The 26,777-nt window shown below is 40.7% G+C and overlaps 1 protein-coding gene across 2 annotated transcripts in view; it reads right to left on the bottom strand.

Moving 5' to 3' along the window:
• si:zfos-2326c3.2 (mitogen-activated protein kinase kinase kinase kinase 4) overlaps nucleotides 1-26,777 on the bottom strand; it is a 102,173-nt gene continuing 75,396 nt past the window's right edge. For both annotated transcript variants that reach the window (XM_037779712.1, XM_037779713.1), the window contains 13 exons: nucleotides 26,451-26,539; nucleotides 26,007-26,101; nucleotides 24,081-24,165; nucleotides 23,242-23,409; nucleotides 20,684-20,792; nucleotides 20,287-20,442; nucleotides 19,855-19,998; nucleotides 17,515-17,649; nucleotides 15,689-15,789; nucleotides 14,058-14,207; nucleotides 5,693-5,852; nucleotides 3,357-3,496; nucleotides 1-3,240 (listed from right to left, as the gene is read on the bottom strand). In XM_037779712.1, the coding sequence (XP_037635640.1) occupies nucleotides 3,157-3,240; nucleotides 3,357-3,496; nucleotides 5,693-5,852; nucleotides 14,058-14,207; nucleotides 15,689-15,789; nucleotides 17,515-17,649; nucleotides 19,855-19,998; nucleotides 20,287-20,442; nucleotides 20,684-20,792; nucleotides 23,242-23,409; nucleotides 24,081-24,165; nucleotides 26,007-26,101; nucleotides 26,451-26,539 (1,616 nt within the window). In that variant the 3' untranslated portion in view covers nucleotides 1-3,156. The remainder of the gene's footprint in view (nucleotides 3,241-3,356; nucleotides 3,497-5,692; nucleotides 5,853-14,057; nucleotides 14,208-15,688; nucleotides 15,790-17,514; nucleotides 17,650-19,854; nucleotides 19,999-20,286; nucleotides 20,443-20,683; nucleotides 20,793-23,241; nucleotides 23,410-24,080; nucleotides 24,166-26,006; nucleotides 26,102-26,450; nucleotides 26,540-26,777) is intronic.

Below are 26,777 nucleotides of genomic sequence, written 5' to 3'. Positions count from 1 at the left end.
CAATATATCAAAGCCTTTATCTTTGGTGTGTAAATGACAGAAATATCAAGAAAAACAGAGCAAATACTGTACAACAGGCCCAGCTCATTGCATCTCATCACATCTAGGCTCAACGAATAATCTCAAAGCGACCCAGCAAAAAACAGGTGTGCGTCCCACGTTGGTAGTGTGAGAAATACTGATCCAAAAGCCAGAGGCTATCAGTTCTATCTTCAATACTGACTACAGAATGGCTTTTCAAAAGGATGCTATAATACAGAAAACATGTACGAGGTGGCCATTGTGCAAAGAGCCTGACAGAATTTGTACGATATGTTATTTGATCTCGAACACTTCGACCAGGAGCCTTCAAGTTCACCGTCAGTAGCTCGTGTTCACGTTTTGCTTTCAAAGATCATGAAAAATAACATGTACGAACTCTGTTCTGGGATGGAATTTTCACATTCATAAGCCTGATCATAATTCTGTACACATACATAAAGATGGCTTTATCAATTATAAAATATTTAGAAAACAGTGCATCTTACAAGAATATATACATCCTAAGCTGTACAACATCGATGCAGAGAATGGTTCTAAGCGTGTTACTGCGTGTGCAGCTATTTCTTGTGTTAAAGTACGAGGTCCTTATTATGGAATAATACGACAATACTAAAGTCATGGTCCAGATCTGTGGTGGACGGAATGCTCAGAGCAGGATCTAAGAGGACTGGTGAGGTACTGTATTAAGACGTTGTTAAATAAAAACCTACTCAACTCATTTTAATGCAAAGTGTGCAGTGCAGCAAGTATCCCCATGACAACTGGTTTCAGGCAAGGCAGAGAGCAAAGTGGACTTCCATTTGATCATAAGGGATGACTTATGAAGAGTCCAGAGTTACTGAACAATGACAGGAATTCAATTGTGACAGTTTGCCTTATTATAAGGATCAGTATATTTACAGCTGTACTGATTGGATCTATGCGGGGGGGTGCTATACTGACTTCCTGTCACCTCAGACAAGAAAAATACAAACTCTTCTTTCAATAATAGAACATTTGATAGTGCATAATATAATACTGTCTAATAATACAATATGGTAATGAACAGAATGAGGATTCAGTACAGTAAGGGACTCATTTGTTTGGGTCCTTCATGTCTGCTTATAGCAGTGAAGAAGAAAACACTGCTGAGGTATCAGAGACACAGGTGGTTCTGGAAATTGATTAAAGAAATCAATAGGAAGAAGGCAAGTAAAATGTGGAATGACATAGGCTGTGATCGAAAAGTCAAAATATTACGTCCTAATGTCTTTTCCTAACCACTTCTCCTTGACCTCGATGGAAAACGTCATGAGGTCGAGGAAAGATGAGAAGGAGGATTCAGAAGGACTCAGGAAAAGACTACGGTGGTGTTCAGAGAATCCGACTGCTCTTTCACTAGGCTCCGTCATTATGATGCGACGGCGGCGGGTGTTAGTGACGCGGGTCTGCCGTGGTGAGACTACAATGTTCTGAAGATGGATTTCTGCTGCTGGAACACTTTACATCAACATATAATAAAGGATTATATTACCAAGGTTGGAATTGAAATAAAAAAAAAAAGAATATAGGCTACCAGTCACAAAGCTTTATATGACACATTTTGAACTAATGTTTGAGTTGTGGAGAAGCTGTAGAACCATTAAATGTATACTTCTTCCTTCTCCTTTTTGGACGTCATAATGATTTATGTTGATTGCTTGTTTGCTATATGTTTACTGTTCATTTGATTTGTTAGTCTTGTTTTGTTTTTTACTTATTTGTTTCTTGTTCAAAATAAATAAATAGAATAAAGAGAAATTAAATGGTTTTCGCTGTCCTCTCATATTTATCAACATGAATCCCAATTACTATATGACTGTATGAAAATGATTGTTAAATCTATGCAAGATCAGCATATCGTTTGTTTTCATGAACGGCAGAACGGTGCGTCAATTTAAATGTTGCGGCCGCAAGGAATTGTTGGGCGGCAATCTCTTCTTTCCTTCTGTAAAGGATGCTCCAGTGTATCCTCTGTTAAAGGAGATAAGGAAGGAGACAATGAAGCTCCTTTTCTCAGCATTTAGAGGATTGGAACAGCTCTCATCACGGCTGCTACTGAGATACTTCCGGATCATTTCACTCCGTTAGGAACCTTCCTAAGCAAAATAGACTTTTCGACCGCAGCCATAGAGTAGTTGTCCTTCTTAGTCCACATTTAGGTCTCAACACAGTTTTGGAAATGCACAGATGATGTTCACTGGAGGGAATGAAGGACTTCTGTTTTTGTTGCTTAGCATGAAGACATGAACCAGACAATAGCTGAACACCAGAGAAGGACACATTCCTCCCCTCTGGTCTGTACTAAGAGAACAGTTATCCAGGACTTGACTTCATCAGTTGATCCAGTAATACACCACGGCCAGGCATTGTTAAAGCAAATATGAGTGAATAAGTGATATACACAGAGTTAGCTGAGTAACTGATACGACGGAGTTCTTTAGGGAAAGAAAAAGAAAAAAGCTGATCCAGGAGTGATGTGAGCTGAATGTGGAATCCGGTGCTGACGGATGAGAGGAGGGAACGGATCATCACTGATGATCTGTTGTTCATTAGAAGTCGCCACACAGTCAGCTGAATGGAGCCATCAGTTCTGCTTCCAGGTAGATTTGAATAAAACTGGACACAAAAGGAGTCTTGATTTGTGCCTCACTGGTGCGGTGACGGTTTGCAGCCTGAATCCTTCTGGGAAAGACTCCAGGTAACTGTGGAGTTCAGACATGACAACATTGCTCTGTGACGCTGACACTGATAGTTGTACCTTTCAACACTTCCGTGGATGGGTGAGGTGGCAGTGTACTAAAGGTGCAGAAACTCAGGTTCAGATATTTGTGTCTCTGCAGCTGATTCAGGATAGAATGATGGATTCAAGCAGTTTTTTGCTTTCAGCCGGGGTTGCCAGATCAACCTCAGCTGTGGATACACTCACATATTTAGGTGGAAACTAGACAAAACAGAGTGATGGATCCAGGAATGATTAGTTCATCTTTCTATGACGTCCGCTATCCATGGAAATATAAAAAGGCATCACCATGGCAAACCCAGAATAACGAAGGCAGACGCCACTAGTTGATCCCAGAGTTACAGGTCCAGTCGTTACCAGCTGAACTGTGAGTTCTGTCCGAGAGTCATGAAGTAAATCTGACTGCTGCCTCCTGACTGCACTGACGCAAAGAAGACCTGCGGCAGGAGAGAGACGAAGGTTTAGGAATAATATTACAAGTTTACAATGTTTTCATGAATACAGCTCACCGTGTTGTAGGTGAAGCAGATACTTCAAAGACTTCAACTCCTACCTTGTCATTCCTTTCACACAGGAACTTGAGTTTCTGGGCTTTTTTGTGCATGAAAACTCCCTCCAGGTTCCCCGTGTTGGCCGACCTCAGCTCTATGGCCTTTTCTCCCCAACCCATCACTTGGTTGGACTGAAGGTAGGCTGGAGACAGAGAGAGACGCAGCGGACATGGATATGAGGAGACAGAAATAAAATAAAGACAACTATAAACTGTAGAAAGTAGGAGAATTGTGTGTGTGTGTGTGTGTATACAGTATGAGTAAATAAAATCCCTACAGACAGTCCATATGCTAGAATAATGACTACTGGAGCCACTAACACACACGCACGCACGCACGCACGCACGCACGCACGCACACACACACACACACACACCTTATTTTTAGCCCACCCTGTCCCAAATATGTCTTCAGTGAATCTGGTTCAGGGTGTGTTCTCAGTGCTCAGGACAGCTGCTGATCTAGAGTCAGACAGTAGTAACTAAAAGTGAGATTTTCATGTCTTTTATATCATAAAGTAGTTTTAAGTGCTATATTAATACTGTGAAGTATCAAAACGCTCAATCCATGGAGAAATACACACAGCCCGTATTCAGAAACCGTGCGTTTGAAAAAAGCCATCAGGATTTCCGTAATTTTGCGATGTCACAAATGTCCAATATTTAGACAATTTTTACAGTTTTAAACGCAAACATTCTAAATCTGTCCCAGTTTATTTTTCGGTTGCAGTGGATGTGAATGACATCAGCTGATAGGAGGTCAATATGGACCCAAACTGTTGCCTAGCAACGCAATTCCGTTATAATTCTGTTGAAATGCACTAAAACGGAGCGTTTCAGACAGAGGGTAAATACAGGTATATTCAAGCAGACAGTATGAGGAAAATAAAGTTATTTTTTTTAACATTTCAGCATGTAAACATGTTCTAGTAAAAACACAAAATACAAGTATGAACCTGAAAATGGGCTTTCTTTCTACTGTACATAGAATTTGCCTTTTAATGTCCATTTCATTTCATTATAAATATCATTTATATTATATATATAGAAAGGTTAAGAAATGTGTGGTAATTTGTAAATAATAGTAATAATCCACAATTAAAACTCCGTACTATATTCATTCATGGAGCTCTCCAAGTCACTGCATGTTCTAGAACACTGTCCGGCACATATTTCAGAATAAAAGCCTCGTGTTAACAAATGAAGGAATTCTGTCCACAGAAAAAAATGCTTGAGGGCTTTTATTTTGAAATGAAAGCAGGAAGTGTTGATTTAAACCCCATACTTTAGCAATTCATGGAGCTCTCCAAGTCACTGCATGTTCCACAGCATTGACTGCTCATATTTCAGAATAAAAGCCCTGTTTTAACAAATGAAGGAATTCTGTCCACAGAAAAAACACCTGAGGGCTTTTATTTTGAAAAAAAGCAGGAAGTGTTGATTTAAAAATAAGTCTTTACTTTTTTTTCATCTCCGTAACATATTCTACAGATAGACATCGAAACTGTAGTAATGTTGCTGGTATGATGTTAATATACTGTCAATAGATCACCTTCACTGTCTGTTGCTGCTGTGAGACGCGTGCGGCATGCATCAAAAATAGGCAAGACCTCTATTCCCAAGAAGAGACGCAGCTGAGACGCGTGTCTCAAACGTGCAGTGTGGCTGCTCTAACCTGTTAACGCGGACGCCGAAATAAAAAACAACAGGTAGCGCAGCCGCCACGAGCTGCTGACGTTCCTGGTGTGTAGGAGGCTTAACAGTCTGTGGTTGACATAAAAGATTAGGATTGCCACATGTGTCAACAACTTGAGCTGTGATTAGGGATATATGATATATCACACAGCAGTACCGGCAGGGATACATACAGTCCATGCACAGAAGCTGTTTCCATGGTTGCTACGCATAGCGCCAGATCTTTACTCGCGGTGTGCTTGTCTGCCTGTCTATTCACACGAGGAGCGCAGTCAGACTCTGCAGATACAAGCGAGTACGCAGGCAGAGTGTCACTCTGTCTGAAAAGCCCTTTAGACCTCGAGGGACGCGACAAAGCGGCGGTATTTGACGACCTGAACGGGCTGCAGACCCTGCTTATTGGCAGACGAGTCCTGAACACAGCAAAATAAGGAGTACGAGAAAATCCAGGCAGAGGGCTGCAGGGTCTCTGTAGACACAGACACCACCACCTCCCCTCTAGTGGGTCAGAAGGGATGATTGAGAGGGATTGTTTTTGGTATCAGTCTATTTTTTTTTTTTTTTTTTGGAAAATTCCTGCATATTATACCTTTAACAGTGTGATCCAACTGTTGAAGTTATGTGTGTGTGTGAGTGAAACTCACCGACCGATGCAGGCATCTCCCCCCACTGCAGCACTGTATCCTTGGTGATGCGGCCGTAGGTGTCAATATAAACGCCCTCGTCTTCATAGCAAACCAGAACCTCTGTTCCAGCACTGTTTGGCAAAATGATGATGGCGTGGGGACGGATGGAGCCCTGGATCTACACAACAAACACACACAATAAACACTTTGTTGAACAAATTCATGACAAAAAGAAGAAGCCATGAACAAAACTACACAATTGGCTGCAAACCCCTAACAGTTGAGTTTGTTTCAATGTTTGGATACTTTGTACATAAAACATAAAGACACAGCCATAAATAATATACAAACTCTGAGATGCAACAGCATCCTGCCAACTGTTGACATCACCATCTGTTTTATGATATTCAAAGGTTATCTTATGATGACTTTCAGTTGTAGAATCAAAGAATAAGGTTACATTCTTAGGTCAAGACCATTACAACCTGCCAGCGTTAAGACAATCGAAGGTACAAGACTGTAGAGAAAAACAACAAGTGTTAACAAAAGATATAATAATAAAGAAAACAGTTCAGAGAGGGACAGATGGGATTTTACTGAAATGCAATGAGATACAATTTTCTAAGTAGAAAGAAAGAGAGTGATATGTGGTTCTTCTTTCAAAGATGAGGTTTAATTCAATTAATTATAGTCCCTGATTGAAGCACAAAGGTCATTTGAAAATTAAATTCAATGGTATTGTGCAGGAGGTGACGAAAACTCTCCTGCAGTCTTTTGAATGAGTTCAGAAACATGTATATAACCAGTTCAGAAACATTTAACTAAACCAGTTCAGAAACATGTATATAACCAGTTCAGAAACATATATATAACCAGTTCAGAAACATTTATCTAACCAGTTCAGAAACATTTAACTAACCAGTTCAGAAACATGTATATAACTAGTTCAGAAACATTTAACTAACCAGTTCAGAAACATTTAACTAACCAGTTCAGAAACATTTAACTGACCAGTTCAGAAACATTTATCTAACCACTTCGGGAACATTTATCTAACCAGTTTGCATGTATATAACCAGTTCAGAAACATGTATATAACCAGTTCAGAAACATATATCAACAGCTCACATCTAAACTAACAGGGGATCCCTGCAGTAACGCAGCTCCTCTAGGAAACAATAATGAAGTAAGAGTGTATTGTTATGTTACAAAAAATGTTTAAATCTAGTTTATGTGAGCATGTTTCATACATTACCAGAGTGTGAGCAACTACAATCCTGAGCATCAGAACAGGCATCCACAGACGCAGTGCAATCTTAATCCTCTGCCTTGGAATCAGCATTGTTACATAGTTTGCAGGTAACAGTGGGAGATGCGTGTGTGTGTGTTGCTTTAAGTAGGTGAGTGGTGTATTGTGTGTGTGAGCGTGTGGCTTTAGGCTCGTGTGTGTTTGTGAAGAGGTGAATTGCTTTTAGCAGTGATTAGGAAATAGTGATCAGTGCTGTGAGTGAGTACGTTTTACTGTTGATGCAGGTGGGTGTGTGGAAAGATGCGCACATAAGAAGAGAAGGTGTGTGTGTCTCTAGATATACAGCAGTGAAGAAAGCCCAGGAGTGTGAAGTGTCCTCAAGAGTACTCCCAGAAAGTGAACTACAGTATGAGGATGTTGGAGTGTAAGTGAGTGGGTTTAATAGCGCTCTCGACTGTATAAGAGAGAAAAAGAAAATGGGAGAAGAAGCGAGGCTGGAGAGCTGAGATGATGTGGCAGCAGCAGCAGCAGCAGCAGCAGCAGCAGCAGCAGCAGTATAAGGCACCAGTGTAGTAGGGAGCTGTGTGCACGCTGGCTTAATATACCAGAGGAGCAGTGAGGAAAAAAACAGGTCAGGACACACACAGTTAATGATGGCGAAGGAGGACAGGAGGGAGGTATTTTTAGAGCTTGTTTTTCTTTTCGTATGTCCGTCCCTCTACCTCCTCATGCTTATAGAAAGTAGTACACGTTAAGGGGGGCTGGCACGGTGTGTACGAGTGAATGAATGAGAGACAGAGAGGGCAATAGAGTGCTACAGGAATGAGTCCTAAAACTCAGAAATGAGTTAGCATTTTAGCACTTCCTGTTCCCTCATCTGGAGGTCAATGTCTGAAGAGATTTTAACGTTTTGTTTTACAATATTAAATACGTCAATAAATACCCCACTCATGAATTTTGAAGCTTTTATGTGTCTTTAAAAAGGTGGTTGCTAACAAGTGGCTAATGGATGCTACTAAACGTCATCACGCCGACTCGCCTGCCTTTACAGCCTCGTTGTGTATACTCACGCTCATGTGACTGTTGTGTAGTTTGTTTCTAGCCTAACGTTAGCCTTTTACTTCCGGTGATTGTTTTTACACTTTAAAAATCATAAAAGTGGTGTTCATTTGTGAAGATTATCTTGCTGAACAAAATGTGTAAGCATCATAAACGTGTTTGCCACAGAGCTGATTTTCAGCAATAATCCAAAACCCAATCCCATTGGCTTTTTGTCGAGGGAACCCAGTGTGACGCTAACTTCCTGGATGGCATACAAAAAAATATCCTCCCTGGAGCACTCTATAAAACTCTGGAGTATGCACAACTCTAAAGTGACACTATTAACTAGGGCTGTCAAAGTTAACAGAACAATTACGCATTAACGCAAATTTGTTTTAACGTCACTAATTTCTTTAACGCATTAACAGAACGTGATTTTTAATTAACCTCTTAAAAATCCGTGCCGATTCGATCTTTCGGAGGTTGCTATCGGGCTCAACGGGTTTAAAGCTAGAAGAAGAATACTGGCATCATATGAAATTAGAAAACCTAAGGAATCCATTTTTACCAACCATGTCGTACTAGCTTGTCGGGAAGGAGGTTAAATAACGCTCCAAACTTAAATAACCAGTTAAGAAACATTTAACATACCAGTTCAGAAACATGTATATAACCAGTTCAGAAACATTTAACTAACCAGTTCAGAAACATTTAACTAACCAGTTCAGAAACATTTAACTAACCAGTTCAGAAACATGTATATAACCAGTTCAGAAACATTTAACTAACCAGTTCAGAAACATTTAACTAACCAGTTCAGAAACATGTATATAGCCAGTTCAGAAACATTTAACTAACCAGTTCAGAAACATTTAACTAACCAGTTCAGAAACATTTAACTAACCAGTTCAGAAACATGTATATAACCAGTTCAGAAACATGTATATAACCAGTTCAGAAACATTTCTCTTTTCAGAACTCTAAAGTGACACTATTAACTTCGGCTGTCAAAGTTAACGCAACAATTACGCATTAACGCAAATTTGTTTTAACGCCACTAATTTCTTTAACGCATTAACACAATTTGCATTTTGAATTAACCGTGTCGTACTAGCTTGCCGGGAAGGAGGCTAAATAACGCTCTGAACTTGTGCTAAATTTTGGCGAGGAAAAACTGTACTGAACTGACCTCTGACCTCCAGATCAGTGAATGTAAATGGGTTCTATGGGTACCCACGAGTCTCCCCTTTACAGACACTTTATGATAATCACATGCAGTTTGGGGCAAGTCATAGTCAAGTCAGCTCACTGACACACTGACAGCTGTTGTTGCCTGTTGGGCTGCAGTTTGACATGTTATGATTTGAGCATATTGTTTTATGCTAAATGCAGTACCTGTGAGGGTTTATGGAAAATATCTGACATTGTTTTGTGTTGTTGATTGATTTCCAATAATAAATATATACATACATTTGCATAAAGCAGCATATTTGTCCACTCCCAAGTTGATAACATTATTAAATACTTGACTAATCTCCCTTTACGGTACATTTTAAACACATAAATTAATAATAGATTAATTGCGATTAAATATTTGAATCAATTGACAGCTCTACTTTTAACACACATCCAGCTCACATCTCAGCTGACAAAATCACAATTAGTTGTTAGACATTGATGCAGTCTATACTGTGGTCTACGTACTGCATCACTCCAAAAAGTCATCAGGTTAACCTCTGTTTCTTGAACTATGGCTAAGATCCAAAATTGGCTTAATCACCACATTATCACAAAATGATTGAAAGAGGAGGAAAGCGTTTCTATGAACCATTAACCCATAGAAACCAGACGAACCCTGTTCCATGCTGCAGCCACCCACTCAACACCATATATATGCAGTGCACAGCACTCTCTCAGTATATGACCTAGGGCTGTCCTCCACCAAAGAAATTCTTTGTCGACTAACACACAACTTTGTCGACTAATGGATGAGTAGATTTAATCAACATCTGTAAAACTGAGTTTCTCCACAAAGAATCACACAAAAGCTTCACTTTAAATCTTATTTTTTTTACCAGAGATGTGCTCATAAGTTTCTTGGAAATTAGTCATTCAGCATGAACAAAAAGCATAAGAAATGACTAAATAAATCTTAGTCTTTGGACTAAGACCAAAACGACCAATTAGTCGACTAATGGAATAAGAGGGGGCAGCCCTGATAGGAAACATCAAAACAAATGGCTAAGGACATTGGAAATGCAGGTTACACTTTATACTGTATGTGGAAATAGGCTAAAGAAAAGTGTTTAAGTACTTATCATATCCTGAACCTCAAACCTCTCCAGTTCTTTCTAAAAGCATATTTAATCAGAATGTGAATGACTCACCAGAGGCTAGAGCGAGATCTACATGCCCACATACAGAAGAGGAGCTGCTCTACAGTACCTCTAATTGTACCAGCAGTGGGCGATTCGTTCACATTTAAAGACACAAATACATTTTGCACAAACCTCTTTGAAGATGGAAAGCGCTTTACAGACTTCCATAAGTCATTGTAGCACAAGGAAGTTAGAATCTTATGAATAGATTTCACAAATATTACCAACACATTTCATAATACTGTGGAAATGCTTGCTATGTTTAGCCACCAAATGCAGTCAGCCCTCATATTCAACAACATGATTATTATTTCTGAGACTAAACTAGAAATGAAAAAAGATTACTGCAGTGAGTACCAGTGCATCATACTATAATTATAGACCAATTATAGACCAATTAAAGACTATTCCAAGTTGGACCAAAGTTCCCATTCTGGCAACTTTTTGGTCCAACATTACTTCCTGTCAGCTACTGCACTAACAAACATTGCAACATGAAATACAAAGTGACCCATTTAGAATGTTTATGTTTGTCCAACATAAGCCCATTGGTAATAACTACGGGTGGGGGAAAATATCGATACAGCATAGTATCGTCATATTTTGCATGGCAATATTATATCGATACAGAGAAGACAAGTATCGATCATTTGGATCTCTGAGAAGTGAGATCCAAAAACACACCTACACTTACTGTTTATCACCATAGGTGCCCCCCAAAGAGAACGAAATGGAGATCTTGGAGATTGTACCTTTATGGGGTCACCAAAGTCATTAGGTCTCAGCCTCAGGATGGAATTTCATGGCAAATTTAATGGAAATCCATCCAATTGTTGTTGAGATATTTTAGTCTGAACTAAAGTGGTGAATGAACGACAGACATTGCCGTCCCTAGAGCCATGCTGGTAGTTCGGCTAAGAATATAAACTAACAAACAAACCAGATCATGTCTTTGTGTTAAGTTTTATGTGGTTGTATTGGGAAAATCATAAGTAAGATGTAAGATTGTGTTGTGTCACTCTCTGGATTACATTAAGTAGTCTAAATAAACTCAACCTATGATGGTCTACAACCATCAACAATATCTACTGAAGATCAGAAAGGGCACACTTGATCAATATCTACAATTTAAACCAAAGTTCAAACGCCATGCGAGGGGTAAAAAAAGATAATGACTGAATGGAAATGTGAACATGAGTCACAACAATCTGCCACCCACGGACAGACAACCCACAACTAAATGCCTGACCCCAACCCTTACTCTAACCCTAACCTAAACCTAATTCTAACCTGAACCCTCAAACAGGCCTTTGAAGGTCCGTCCCAAAGCGAGGACCGGCCAAAATGTCCTCACTCTGAAGGTCTAAAACTCAGATTGGTCCTCACAAAGATAGCTGTACAAGAACACACACACACACACACACACACACACACACACACACACACACACACACACACACATACATACATACAGAGGGAGAGAGAGCAATAATAGTTTGGTAAATGAAGTGAAAGAGAAGATAAAAATGAGCAAATGAACAATGCCACATTGGATGACAGAGTGGGAGGAAAAGAAGAGAAGAATGGAAAAGGAAGAGAATAATGTTTGACAGCTGTAAAATGAGTGGGAGGAGCCTGGAGGGACGTGGAATGAGGAAAACGGGAGAAATAAAGGAGAGCAACGACATGTGCAGACTGAGTGGGAGGAAGAGGAGGAGGAGAAGTGCATCCTGAGAGATTGAGAGGAGTGAGGTGATGTGGTTGAATAGAGAGATAACTGCTGACTGAATAGAAAAACAAAGTAGAAGTCAGGGATGATAGAGAGCTCCTGCCACAGTGAGAATAATATCTCTATCATGTCCAACCCAATCCCCAAGGTAGAGCGCCGGGCTTTGAGGCATATTTTACGTAGTGGCCAAACGGTGGTAGTACAACTTCTGTGTCCGTCACGTGACACCATCGGGCCCAAAATAACTTTTTCCCATAGAGTTAGATTGGGAAGGAGACGTCTGTAACTCAGGGATAATTCTTTTTTAGGTAAATCAACTTCCCAGCAGAAACACTAGAATAGCCCTTATTTAAACCATTAGGTCTTGAAAGTTGTGAAATGCACTAACAAATCCAGAGTTATTTCCCTTCCTCCGTTCATATGAATGAGACCCAGACCGAGGCTGGAGCGAGGCCTGGTAGGAGGAGTTAAAGGAAACGCTACTGCATCTGCTCTATGGGCCCAATGGATGCAGAAGTTCGCCGGAAGATCCGGGTACTTTTATACTCAGAAGTCCAGCTCTTTTTGCTTCATGCACCACTGAGAAGCATTCATAGGAATGAACGGGGGCCCTGCCTCCAACGCCGTATCCAGTTCTCTTTATACATCAATGATACTACTTCAGAGATCAGAGATCTCTTTACTTCATGGATCTCTAAATATTTCATATTACAGTATCTAGCGTTTTCATAAAAAATATACACTGGCGATATGGGCTTTTATGGAATCCCTGAGAATGGAGTAGGAAAAGAAATTCTGGTGATCCATTTTCTAAGTCTGATCTTAATTGTTTTCTCCCCTGTGCTAATCTTTCTAAGCTCTTTAATATTATTTTTCTATCCGTGAAAACAGGTAAAAAAAAATCAAATATTTTTTTCACCTAGTAAAACGTTTTCCCCCCCACCTGTTTCACGGATGAAAAAAATGAAGGAACTTAGAAAGATTATCCTGGCAAAAGCTTTTTTCACCTTAAGTCATAGAAACAGGAGAGAAAACTATTTAGAATTTAATCAGACCATGAAAATGGATCATCAGATTTTTTTTCTCACTAGCCTCTCTGCTATAAAAAGAGTATCACCCCCTTGATCTTTACATGTATCAAGGGGTTGTAAAATGAGCTCAAATTTGAAAGTATAAAATAAATAAATAAAAAATCTAACTAGTTTAGTCTAACTAGAATCACCGCCTCGTGATTGTACGCCTTCGCCAACCAGTCAACTTGCAGTTTACATCCATGTCTGTCCAAAATGTCCTCACTTCATCATTTTATCCTGTTAGACATTTGTGTGAAATTGTCATAATTAGCGTATGGATTCTTGACTCATAATTGTGTTTTGTGAGGTCACAGTGACCTTGACCTTTGACCACAAAAATTTAATCACTTCATCCTTCAGTCCAAGTGGACATTTGTGCCGAATTTGAGGAAATTCCCTCCAGGCGTTCCTGAGATATCACGTTTACGAGAATGGTATGGATGGACAGACGGACAGACGGACAGACGGACAACCCGAAAAAATAATGCCTTTGGCAACGGCTGTCGCCGACGCGGAGGCATAATAAAAGTCTAGTGGTATGTCCACCTCATGGAGTGAAACAAATGGTTTATGGGGACAATCATGCTGTTTAAAAACTTGAAAGAACTTTTGCATTCTTAAAGTGTATTTTTCTGGAATATCAGACAACCCTGATTATAAGAACACAACACCTGTTTTTGGGGAAAGACTTTTTTAAGATGAGAAGCGTTTCAGAGACTTGTCCTATTCCCGAAGACATTAGTAGTCTTCAATTTTAAGTTTCACTCTCATAACAGTGAAACATCAAATCCAGACTTAGCTACTGAGTTTGACCTTTTTAAAAACTATTCTTCACACAGACAACCAGACAAACGAGCAAATGCACTGAGCATAGAATATATTATGAATATATACATATTAAGTGGACTCTTACGTGTGTAGGCAGGTAGAGGTCATAAGGTGTTCCAGAGTCCACATCAATGGCGTGGAAACCAGACAAGGAGCCGTAGATGACCTTTAACCTCTGGCCTTCCTCCACTGTCAGGTCAACAGACAGGGGTTTTTGAGGCAGGGATCTGAATGACTAGGTAGACAAAGACAAACACAGACACCAGAACAACTTAGTAGGGATAGTCTGAACACTTCAATCATTACTTTTAATGATGCATTTCTAAAATAAACTGGAACAGCAGTAATCTAACTGGAACTGCTGCATTAATCAGCAAGTGACTTTGACAATTTGAAGAGCAGTTGCATAAAACAGGCATCCTAAGATAGTCGTGCTATCACATCCACAAGGTGGTATATTTTGGGCCTTTTCTGAGGAGAGGGGGTTAAACTACGTTGAAGGAAAAGTAGCTCAGGCCACAAAGGACAAAAAGAAATGGGACACAGCTCTGCTGAGAATCTGTGTGTATGACTCTCACAGCCTGGATGTGTCATGTCTACATGTATGTGCACGTGTCTGGCTGTGGAAGTGTCCCTATTACATTTCTTTTGGTCCATGTCTGTACCAAATTTCATGGCATCATTCATCCATCTAGTATTCCAGATATTTCACTGGTGACCAAAGTGTCCAAGTTGACATTGCCATCCCTATAAGTGATAGTTTGGGTGTTTTGAAGTGGGGTTGAATGAGGTACTTATCCATAGTCAGTGTATTACTAACAGTAGATGACGGTTGGCACGCCACCTGCCAAACAGGCAGGACTACCAGGACGGGAGCAAAGCAATGTCCTGCTGTGAATGGGGCCGGCAGCAAAACGTATTTTAGCCACCTAAAAAATCAATATCCATTTAAATGTACGCTACATTTAGAATATTTTCACCACTTTATCTTGCCGTCAGACAGCCCTTTACGACGGGGAACTGGAGCAGTTATATCCATCTATGCTGTCTTCAAAGCCACCAGACTCCTTTGAGAAAAACAGTAATTTTACCTCGCAGAACACGAAAGTTGCTGGTCTACCGCTGCCTCCATCGGTTAGTTTGTGTTATTGTGTGACTTTGGTAAATCCAAACTAACCAAAGTCACACAATAACACAAACTAACTAACCAATTGAGGTAGCGGTAGACCAGCAGCTTTCGTGTTCTGCAAGGTCAAATTACTGTTTTTCTCAAAGGAGTCTGGTGGCTTTGAAGAGAGCATAGATAACGGCTTCATTTCATTTCCCTGTCGGAAAGTAATGTCTCACAGCAAGGTAAAGTGGTGAAAATATTCTAAATATAGCATACACTTAAACTGATATTGATATTCTTTTAGGTGGCTAAAATATGTTTTGCTGCCAGCCCCGTCCACAGCAGTATTGCTATGCTAACTATAGCATAGGAGGGTGGTGGGGGTGCTATGCTGCGTTGGTACTCATCTGTTTCTCCAAACTGGGGGCATGCCGACCGTCATCTACTGTAGGTAATACACGGACTATGGATAAGTAGCTCATACAACCCTACTTCAAAAAATCCAAACTCACAGTATATGTTGCTAACGTTGTCGTTCCTAACTCTGTTCTTTCCCACTGACAACGCAGAAGATGCATTTTCCATTTTCTCTAAATGTTACCCACCTTGAAGGCCATGAATTTGTGGTAGGGTTTGGGGGCCCAGGCGTACACCTCCACAGCATTCTTCAAAGCAATCACTAAGAACTTTATCTTCTCGTAACGCACTGAAGAAACAAGATGGACAAAGAGACCTTAAGAAGTTGACACCTGATTATTACTCTGACTCTATATACAGGACTGTCTCAGAGAATTAGAATATTGTGATAAAGTTCTTTATTTTCTGTAATGCAATTAAAAAAACAAAAATGTCATGCATTCTGGATTCATTACAAATCAACTGAAATATTGCAAGCCTTTTATTCTTTTAATATTGCTGATTATGGCTTACAGCTTAAGAAAACACAAATATCCTATCTCTAAATATTAGAATATTTCCTCAGACCAAGTAAAAAAAAAGATTGATAACAGTAAAACAAAATCAAACATTTGAAAATGTCCATTAATGCACTCAGTACTTGGTTGGGAATCCTTTTGCACGGATTACAGCATCAATGCGGCGTGGCATGGAGGCAATCAGCCTGTGGCATTGCTGAGGTGTTATGGATGCCCATGATGCTTCAATAGCGGCCTTTAGCTCATTTGCATTGTTGGGTCTGGTGTCTTTCAGCTTCCTCTTCACAATACCCCACAAATTCTCTATGGGGTTCAGGTCAGGGGAATTGGCAGGCCAATCGAGGACAGTAATGCCATGGGCAGTACACCAGTTACTGGTGGTTCTGGCACTGTGGGCAGGTGCCAGATCATGCTGGAAAATGAAATCCTCATCTCCATAGAGCTTTTCAGCAGACGGAAGCATGTAGTGCTCTAAAATCTCTTGGTACACAGCTGCATTTACTCTGGACTTGATGAAACACAGTGGACCAACACCAGCAGCTGACATGGCATGGCACCGGACAGTTGCAGAGTGGTCCAAAGTGGTCCAAAGTTCTCTTTTCTCTTTTCAGACGAAAGCAAGTGTTGTATTTCATTTGGAAGTCAAGGCGCCAGAGTCTGGAGAAAGGCTGGAGAGGAGCAAAATCCAAGTTGCTTGAAATCCAGTGTGAAGTTCCCACAGTCAGTGATGGTTTGGGGAGCCATGTCAGCTGCTGGTGTTGGTCCACTGTGTTTCATCAAGTCCAGAGTAAATGCAGCTGTGTACCAAGAGATTTTAGAGCACTACATGCTTCCGTCTGCTGAAAAGCTCTATGGAGATGAGGATTTCATTTTCCAGCATGATCTGGCACCTGCCCACAGTGCCAGAACCACCAGTAACTGGTGTACTGCCCATGGCATTACTGTCCTCGATTGGCCTGCCAATTCCCCTGACCTGAACCCCATAGAGAATTTGTGGGGTATTGTGAAGAGGAAGCTGAAAGACACCAGACCCAACAATGCAAATGAGCTAAAGGCCGCTATTGAAGCATCATGGGCATCCATAACACCTCAGCAATGCCACAGGCTGATTGCCTCCATGCCACGCCGCATTGATGCTGTAATCCGTGCAAAAGGATTCCCAACCAAGTACTGAGTGCATTAATGGACATTTTCAAATGTTTGATTTTGTTTTACTGTTATCAATCTTTTTTTTTACTTGGTCTGAGGAAATATTCTAATATTTAGAGATAGGATATTTGTGTTTTCTTAAGCTGTAAGCCATAATCAGCAATATTAAAAGAATAAAAGGCTTGCAATATTTCAGTTGATTTGTAATGAATCCAGAATGCATGACATTTTTGTTTTTTTAATTGCATTACAGAAAATAAAGAACTTTATCACAATATTCTAATTCTCTGAGACAGTCCTGTATGTGGCTCTCAAAGATGTCCACCAAAACAATAGTGTGTACTTACCCACTTTATAGTGTTGACAACCTTCCAAGTCACCTACTGAGGTCCAACCCTGTCTCTTCTCCACCTCTGGGTCGTTGTGGAGGATCTTATTCCTTAACCAGGACAGGTAGTACAGACGGAGCTTGTTCTTTTTACCTACAGACACAGAGAGAGAGAGAGAGAGAGAGAGAGAGAGAGAGAGAGAGAGACAGAGAGAGAAGTGTGAAGGTGAATCCTGTTTAGATGAAACATGACAGAGTAAACAGTACCAGAAATCAGTGCTCTCCTTCCCATTCATCCAGTTACATTCAGTTGCACAATACTCTGGAGTATTTGCTCAAGGGCACCTTAACAACAATCGATGGTGAAAGGAAAGTAATTCATTCTTCAACGTCTTGACTAGATCCACCCATTTGGGTTGGGACCATAGACCGTATATAAGAGGTGGACGTAGTCACCGTGACGTCACCCATTGGTTCGTGGACTGCCGTTTTGAAGCCTCTAGTTCAGCATTTTAGCCGTCACCATCTTGTTTTTTTGCAACCAATAGTGCACGAGAGGGTGGAGCTACGCAACACCGAACGCTGAATAAGACATTTTTAGGCGACCATAAAGGTTATAATTAACTTTCATGAAAACTGAAAACACACTGTGAAAGGGTTAAAGTTTCAAGATGAAAATGACAACTCCCAGACAGGACAACGCCGTGGTAGCAACCTGTCAATCACAAGGTAGCCCCGCCCTACACGATACCCTGCTTTATGGTCTATTTCAGTAGTTCCCAACCTGTTGGCTTTGAAGCCCCCTCCTACTTGTATCTAAGAAAAGCGTAACCAGAGGAGTCGCCCCCTGCTGGTCATTAGAAAGAATGGAAGATTAAGGCACTTCCACATTCGCTTCACTTCTCAGACCTGCAGGTAGCCCACTGGTTGGGACTGAAAGATGACAGCATGCATTCATGCTGTTAATGTTTAATCTGCGTGCTCAACATTAAAGGGGAACTACGCCCATTTTCAAAATTCTTACATGTTATTGCTCTGGTCTAACAGTCCAAAGATTTCAGTAAACATGAACAACTCTCTCCCAAATCCAAAAACTAGAGCGCTAAACCTCAAACTCGTGATTTGGCTCCGGAGCCACATGCGTCTCTTTAGCTCCAGTGGCTCCCTGTGGATTTATAAAAATGGAAATGAATAACTGTTTTTTGTTTACATTTTCATTTTTATTATCATTGTTGTAGGTCTATGGTACGACGGTACGACAGAGTATGAGGGCCACATTGAGGCAAAAAATGATATCTGAGATTTCAAGAATAAAGTCATATTACGAGAATAAAGTCATAGGTTTACGAGAAAAACAGTTGTAATATTATGAGAATAAAGTCATAATATTATAATATAGTAGTTTTACATGTTATTTTCTTTTTTTCTCATAAAGTTATGAATTTTTTCTCATAATATTACGACTTTTTTTCTCGGAATAATCTGACTTTATTCTGGAAATCTCCGATGTTTTTCCCCTCAATGTGGCCCTAATACTCCGTAGTACATTGTCTCTTTGGCCCTCACTGCATTAGACTTATATACTATATACTTAGACTATAAACTGTGTTACCTTCATCACAATGATCAAATGTTTTGCGGCTCCAGACAGATTATTTTTTTTTTTGCCTAAAATGTCTTCTTTGATAGTAAAGGTTGCTGACCCCTGACCCAGGGGAATGTTCTGAGTATATGGGTACATTTTCTGTTTCACAAATGACAACACTACAATAGAATAAAACTCATCTGGGTATAAAAAAGAAAACAAGCATTCTGTGGGTCCACAAAATCAGCCTCCCATTCATTGTTAATGGAGCAGCTCCACACTTCGAGAGTAGCTCATGTCCATAAATATTTATGGAACTTTCTTAGGCCATGGAAATAACATATTGGAATTCTTAATTTAGGTGGTGTTCCCCTTTAGGAATCTAAAATGACGACATACTGCTGGTTCTGCAAACATTAGCATTAGCAAAGAGAGTCACAGAGAAGGCAAACGTGGAGGAAATCAACACTGTGGAATCTACAGTACATCAAGTGTACAGAAGACAGTAAAGAACAACTATTTCTCACATTATTGTTAGATATTTTTAGATATGAGCAAGGCTGGTGGCTGAATTACACTCTGTTTGGTCTGTTTCTGTCAAATATCCTAAATGTGAATGCAGATAATTGAAAGTTCTTGGGTGTTTCTGGAGCTACTGAAGGCTATGGATGTTTCTATCTTTTATATGAGGTGCTCTATATGAAAGCTGAAGAACTGTATGTAAGCATGCATTCATCTGTGTCAGTGTATACTTGAACCTCGAAGTACCTGTACCTGATATAGTGATGAGCACGTTGAGTCCTTCCAACACGTCCATCTGCTGAAACCTTCGTCTGCTGATCAGCGAGTAGACTTTCCCCTGACCGCTCCGATCCAGCAGCCACAGACCGTTCTCTGTCCCCACCAACAGATTCACACCTGCACAACACAACAGACACAACATACAGCGTCATGCATCCATCTACTGTGTCTGTAAAACATCAGTGAATCTGTAGAATGATGTTCATTCTAAAATAAACACTAGATGGAGTTTGCACATTGTCAAGAATAGGACAAGAAAACAAGTACAATAAAGTTTGTTTGTTTCTAAACACATCTACAATATACAGTACACGCACACACACACACACACACACACACACACACACACACACACAGGGACCAATAAAACACTCCTCCAGAAACAAGCAATATAAAACTACAAACCCCAGAGTCCAGCACAGAGAACCTCCGTGTTGAACTTCTTCTTGTACTTGCGGATCTCTGGCGTGTCGCTCTGCGGTCGAATGTTGGTTGGGTTCACATTCACCACAGAGCCCTTCCTGTGGTTCTCTCTCTTGATTGGCTCACCCTTACCGTACACTACAAAACACAATGTTAACAATGCATGGTGTAAGTAAATGAGTACAGTGTCTGACAGGGCCCAGCAGTAAAACTGTGTTCTCTCATGTACATAAAATCAAATAATTCATCGATTGTATACATGCGTGCCTTTATTTACTTACAGATGAATATGGAAGTATGCTTGCTGTAATGTGTGTTAGTGTACAGTAGGTGTGAGTGTAGGTGTACTGCCTTCGTCTGTGTATGTAGATGTACTCACCAGGGCTCAGTGGAGGCGATGACATGGGGATCAGTCGTGGATCGATGAATGACAGGAAGGAGGAAGAGGAAGACGAGGAGGTGTTTTTACCAGTAGGACTGCTGACGGCCTGATGATGTACAACAACAATACCAACTAGTTATTCAACACCAGAACTTTTATTGATTGATTTTGGCTCTAGTAGGTTTTGGCTCCATACGTATACAGCTTTATAGATCAGTGACAACAACTGTGCAACCTTTTCACATCACCATTAACTGTTAGGTTCGATTTCAAGCCTTCTTTCATTTCACTCTCTAAAACATTAGATTGGCATTCTTGGTTCTTAATGTGGGCACCTGTGCACCTAAATTGTGCCACTACTTCCCTCTGCTGGACAAAAGTAACTAATGCAACTAGTCACATATTTGTTTTGAAGTAAAACACCCTTGGATATAGAAAATACTTTTACAACTTACATACTTAATACAAATGCTCATAAATAATGTCCATAAACTTGTATTAAAATTGTCTCAAATCTGTTTAGGTTATACAGCCCGCTATTATCAAGATAATATGTCTTAATAATGTCGAGACAAGATTCTTTCAAACAGGTCATCTTATTTTCAGCCCACTGATAGATTTGCTTCTACTTTTTAAACCGTCAATACAAGACTTGGTGATACCCCACCATAGACCTTTTTAATGTGGACATTATTATGCATTTATGTGCTCACCACTATAATGTTGCAGCTGGTAAAGGTGGAGCTTATTTTCATCACTTTATACAGTATACTACTGTTCTGGGTGGCTTATATTATTCATTGATAGAAAATATAAATAAGCTAAGCAACTAGCAACTAAAGCTTTAAAATATGTATTGCAATATGTAGTGAGGTAAGAAGCACAATATTTGCCTCTGAGATGTAGTAGAAGCATAAAGTAGCATAAAATGGAAATACCAAGTAAAGTACAAGTAAGTCAAAATTGTACTTAAGTAAAGTACTTGAGTAAATGTAGGCCTACTTAGTTACATTCCACCACTGACAATCAGGGTTTATGCTGTTAGAAAGAGGTGAATAACTAGAATGGCACTCGGAGAGCGCAGACGTTAGACGCATCATCAGTTACACTGCGCATGTGTTATACCCAGAGGTCTTAATGTTGTGGCTGAGCAGAATCCTTAAAAAAATTCCCGAATTCGGATCATGATCCGGATCGCCACCAAAATCTACTGGATTGTTCATTGTGCCACACCCCACCCCTCCAAAACATTCATCCAAATCCATCGCGGGCTTTTGGAGTAATCCTGCAAACGGACAAACCTCCTTCCTTGGCCGAGTTAACAACTATTGACAACTGAGGGGCAGAAAACATTACTGAAGTTCCAGCAACTTCTGTAAGTCTTAGGACGTTTTCACATTAGGTACGACTGATCCGTACCGTGCCCGAGTACGATTGCCCCCCCTCTCCGTTCAGCTTTCACATTAGTAAAGTTGTCCCGTACCCGAGTACACTACGTCATCATCCACGTGTATTTGTTTATGTTGAGATCAGCTGTTCTAGTGGCGGAGCATCATAAAACACGTCATTCAAACGTGACAGATACAAAATAAAACTCAGCAACACGTCGTCGTTAGTCTTTCCAACAATCACCAACTTCGGTTTGGCTGAAATAAACTTTTATTTCACTGCGTTTGATGTGAAAATATGCCGACTCTACACGTTGTCTCCCCCCCACCCCATCTCTCTCTCTCTGCCCGCTGAGCAGCTGAGCAGCTCTTGTTCTTTACAGACAGACCATTAAACCAGCTAAATAAAATAACAAACATCACTCAACCCCATCACCTATTGTCTATATTTTAGGGAACCTCTCGCCGGCCTTCCTGCTGTATCATCCACGGCCGTGCAGTTCAGTGGATGAGATAGGTGCATGCTGCGCGCAGATACAGACATACTGTAGATATGAAACTGTTTTATGTGTATACAGATTTCGGAAGAGAACGGCGGCGTTGAAAACATCCTGCCCTTTCACAACTACTCGCTAACTGCTAACGTTACTTGCTTTAAATAGCGGTCCACTTCCGTATTTCAGTACGGTTGGCGTTCACACCTGATGTGAACTGTACCCGAGTCCACATGAACCGTACTCCAGAACACCTTTTCAAGTGGACTCGGGTACGGATCAACGAACCTTGCCCGAGTACGGTACGGAGCGTTCACACTAATCAAACGAACTGGCTTTGGGGACAAGTGTACTCGGGTCCGGGCCCGGGTCCCTGATGTGGAAGCACCCTCAGAAACATGCGGTGCAAACCATGGCCTAAACAAAGAAACCTTCAGTGTACTTCAGTCGCATATATGATTTTGTGAAGGAAGCGCCATCTCATGGTGACACCCTGCAATTGAATGAATGGACGTGTTTACAGTGGAGTGTGTGTGGGGGGGAACTCCCAGTGTCTGGGATCTGCCATCTGTCATTCGGCTGGAACTAAGGTGGGAGGGGAAATTCTAGGTGGCTGCACCTGTACCTGTGACTCTCTGAATCTCTGACTGCACACTCCTCCTAATAAACTCACATGTAGTTCCTGGTGTGTGGGGGATCGAGGGGCTGTGGGCGACTGCGAGTAGTTGAGTTCACATGTTCGCTGTTGCTGGCCCAGTGCATTGTGGGTAGGACTGGAGGAGGAGGTTTTCTGCAGAAGGTCTGGTAGCAGGTAGGTATCGTCTGAACCTGTCCGAGAAATCTGTAGGACAGTGAGAGACAAAGTCTGGAGTAAGGGGGGCTGTAGTGAAAGTATATCTATTACATTAAAGTAATCAAGGTGTAAATGACCTACACAGGTTTAAAGTTCCAGTGAAACGGAAGTTAGAGTGTCATTAGCTTCTGTACTGTGAGTATTCCCCAGTGAAACAGAATGTTTGATCGGTGTACAGTTAAAAGAGGGATTTAAATTGGATCCTTCGTATTTGATTGGACCGCTAAAAAGGGGACAGGCTTAGAATGTAGCGTGATACGGAGCCTCCAAACACCTCCCTTGTCACTAAAAGTTGCAGATTGATTGATAGATGGATGTCATGATATTATTGGTTGAAATTGCTTGGTACTAGCTTACGTAAAGACGCATCACATAATGTTTTACAGGAAGAAAAGATGATGGATTTTGATATAAAATACGAAGAAATGCATATATTGTTAAATAGGTGCACAATGTTACATTGTTACATTAAAAAGGCATTTTTAATTTCATCTGGACTTTAAATGCCTGTGACTCTCTACCAGTCAGTATGTGGAGTATATGTGGAGTTAATTTGACATCAGTCATCTGTACGCATGTTGCACCCTCTAGCTGTTAAACATGAAAATGCAAAGAGGAGAGACGGGAGCAGTGTGTGTGTTTTTATGTGTGCAGGATACCTGGTTGAGATTGTGCTGAGGTTGCAGCACGATGCCATCAGGTATTCCTCTGAAGTATCTCCCCTTCCCATTGGACAGGCCAGACCTTGAAACACACACAGACAGGTTGAGATTATAGACCAGAGCCTGACTGCAGGTACTGCATTTATTAGTTGATCAATACATCCTCAAGATCAACAACAACAAAACAGGCTGATTAGCTTCTTGGGATCAAAAGTGAAACCAAAAGAGATATCATTTATGTCAAAAATAATGAACACTGTAATCTAATCACACCCACCATAAGCCAACATATATGCACTGTATCACAGTAATAATACTATTCACTTTAATGGCACATTTGTGAGAATGTAAAATGTAAACCAATGACAAATGTAGCATGTCCTAGCTTGATTTTCAAGGCTTAGATGGTCCAATAAATCCTAAATGAAGAGAAGGGATTTTAGCATTTGAACGTGTTAAGTTTCTTAAATTTGTTAAGTTTGTGTTTTGGGGTTTAACTCAGCCTTGGTAGTCAGCAGAAACATTTCAACATACAGGGCTTCTCAGTAGATGCGTCAGAATTCAAAGTAAACATAGCATCTTTTTACTTCAACGTTTCTCTCATTCTTAATATTGGTTTCACAGTTGGTACGTTACATCTCGCGACAGGCCATGTTTCATAATTGTGTTGTTTGGAAACACTGAAAGAAGAATTACTCAATTCTTTGTCTCAAATGTTAGTCCCTGCCAATCTGATATTCAGTTCTTTGGATTAAAGGTCCAGTGTGTAGGATTTAGCGGCATCTAGCAGTGCGGTTGCGAATGGCAACCAGCTGAATACACACACCCTCATACTCCCTTTCCAAGCGCGTCGGAGAACCTGCGGTGGCCTTCAGGTAACGTAAAAACTATGGAACATATATAAGAAGTGGACGTAGTCAGCATGACGTCACCCATGGGTTTGTGAACTGCCGTTTTGAATCCTTTTGGTCATCGCCATCTTGGTTTTTTGCAACCGGAAGTGACATGAGCGGGTGGAGCTAAGTACAACCGAATGCTAAATAAGACATTTTTATGTAACCAAAAAGGTTATAATTAACTTTCATGAAGTGAAAACACACTGTGAAAGGGTTAAAGTTCTAGGACGGAAACAGACACCGGACAACGCCGTGGTCGCAATCTGTCAATCACAAGGTGATGCTACGCCCTAAAGCATACTCTGCTTGATGCAACCAGAGGAGTCGCCCCCTGCTGGCTGTTAGAGAGGATGCAAGTTTAAGGCACTTCAACATTGGCTTCACTTCTCAGACCCAGAGGTAGCCCACTGGTAAAAACGCAAAAAGCCCTCTCTAGAGCCTGTGTTTAGTTTAGCCTTTCTGGGCTACTGTAGAAACATGGCAGACTCTGTTAATATTAAAGGCTCATTCTAAGTTAATGAAAAGACAACAATTCTTAGTTTCAGGTGATTATACATCAATGAAAACATGGTTATGAATATTATATTCCATTTCTGCTAATAGATACCCCTAAATCCTAAACACTGGACCTTTAATAGGAAATAGCAAATGTTTTCAGAATCATCTTGTAGTGCAGTTTAGCTGTAAAATGAGAAAGTTTGTAAAATCTGTTGAAGGAACGCCAAGCTCTGGTCACATGACCGGAGCACAGCCAATAGGAACGCTCTCTCAATGAAATGACCTGTGATTGGTCAAAGTCTCCCGTCACGGGCTAGATGTTGTAAAGCCTGAAAACAGAGCCATGAGGAGGAGCAGAAGTCTAGTTATCTCTCAGAACACTTGAATTACAATATGCTGAAAGGTTATTATGGAATATTTGCACAATGATGCCAAAAACATACTGACTACTGCAGGTTTAAATCAGGAAAGTTTTTAACAATATAACAAGCACACTGCAATTAACACATACTGATGATGAAGATCTCACCTGTTCCTCTCTTCGTCATCACTGCTGCCGACCTCGTCGCTAGATGAGGAGTATTCTGTGGCCTTGTTAAGTCGACCCAGAGCAGATCTTACACCCTGTGTGACGGAGGTGAGGAACGACACGAGTGAATGAGGTCAGAAGGTCACTTTTGTGGTACAGATGCAGATGATTAGACAAAACAACTTCTACATCTACATGAGGGACTTAATCTGAGGTCACTTCACATTAAATGTGGAAGGGCAATTTTGTGTGTTTTGTGATGCTGCTGCTCCTTGTTGTTAATCAAGATCAATGTAGTAAAGCTGATTGTTCTGATAATGTTTCTGTCGTGCCTGCTCACACATGCCAGAGCACGCAGGTCTACATGATGTGTATAATGTGAGGCAGAACGGCACAGTTTGGTCATAGCTGTGAAAAGGTCAAGGAAAAGCACTCTTAGTTTACTTGTGTATGTCCACTGGTTACATGTTCTTGTGTCCTCCTGTGCTGCTGTAGACGGTGCTGTAGAAGAGGACTCTCCAGTTTGTAGTAGCCTACAATACACAAACACACACACATACAGTATACTCATTAGTTACATTACATTAATAGCAGTTATGCAGTGTGAAAATAGCAGCAGGGTGGTGTTAAGCAAATCACTGAACCCCTACCAAGTTAACATTAGTGGTGAGAGGTATAATTACCGTGGACAAATGAGGCCATTGTCACAAACATGGCTGCCTTTGCTAGCCTCTACATGGGAGCTAACATTGTGTATCATTAGGCTGGATA

The sequence above is a fragment of the Sebastes umbrosus genome, chromosome 9 (genome assembly GCF_015220745.1).
Source record: "Sebastes umbrosus isolate fSebUmb1 chromosome 9, fSebUmb1.pri, whole genome shotgun sequence".
NCBI classification, from domain to species: Eukaryota; Metazoa; Chordata; class Actinopteri; order Perciformes; family Sebastidae; genus Sebastes; species Sebastes umbrosus.
Note: the sequence above shows the minus strand (reverse complement) of the source record. Positions and strands in the feature narration are given on the sequence as shown.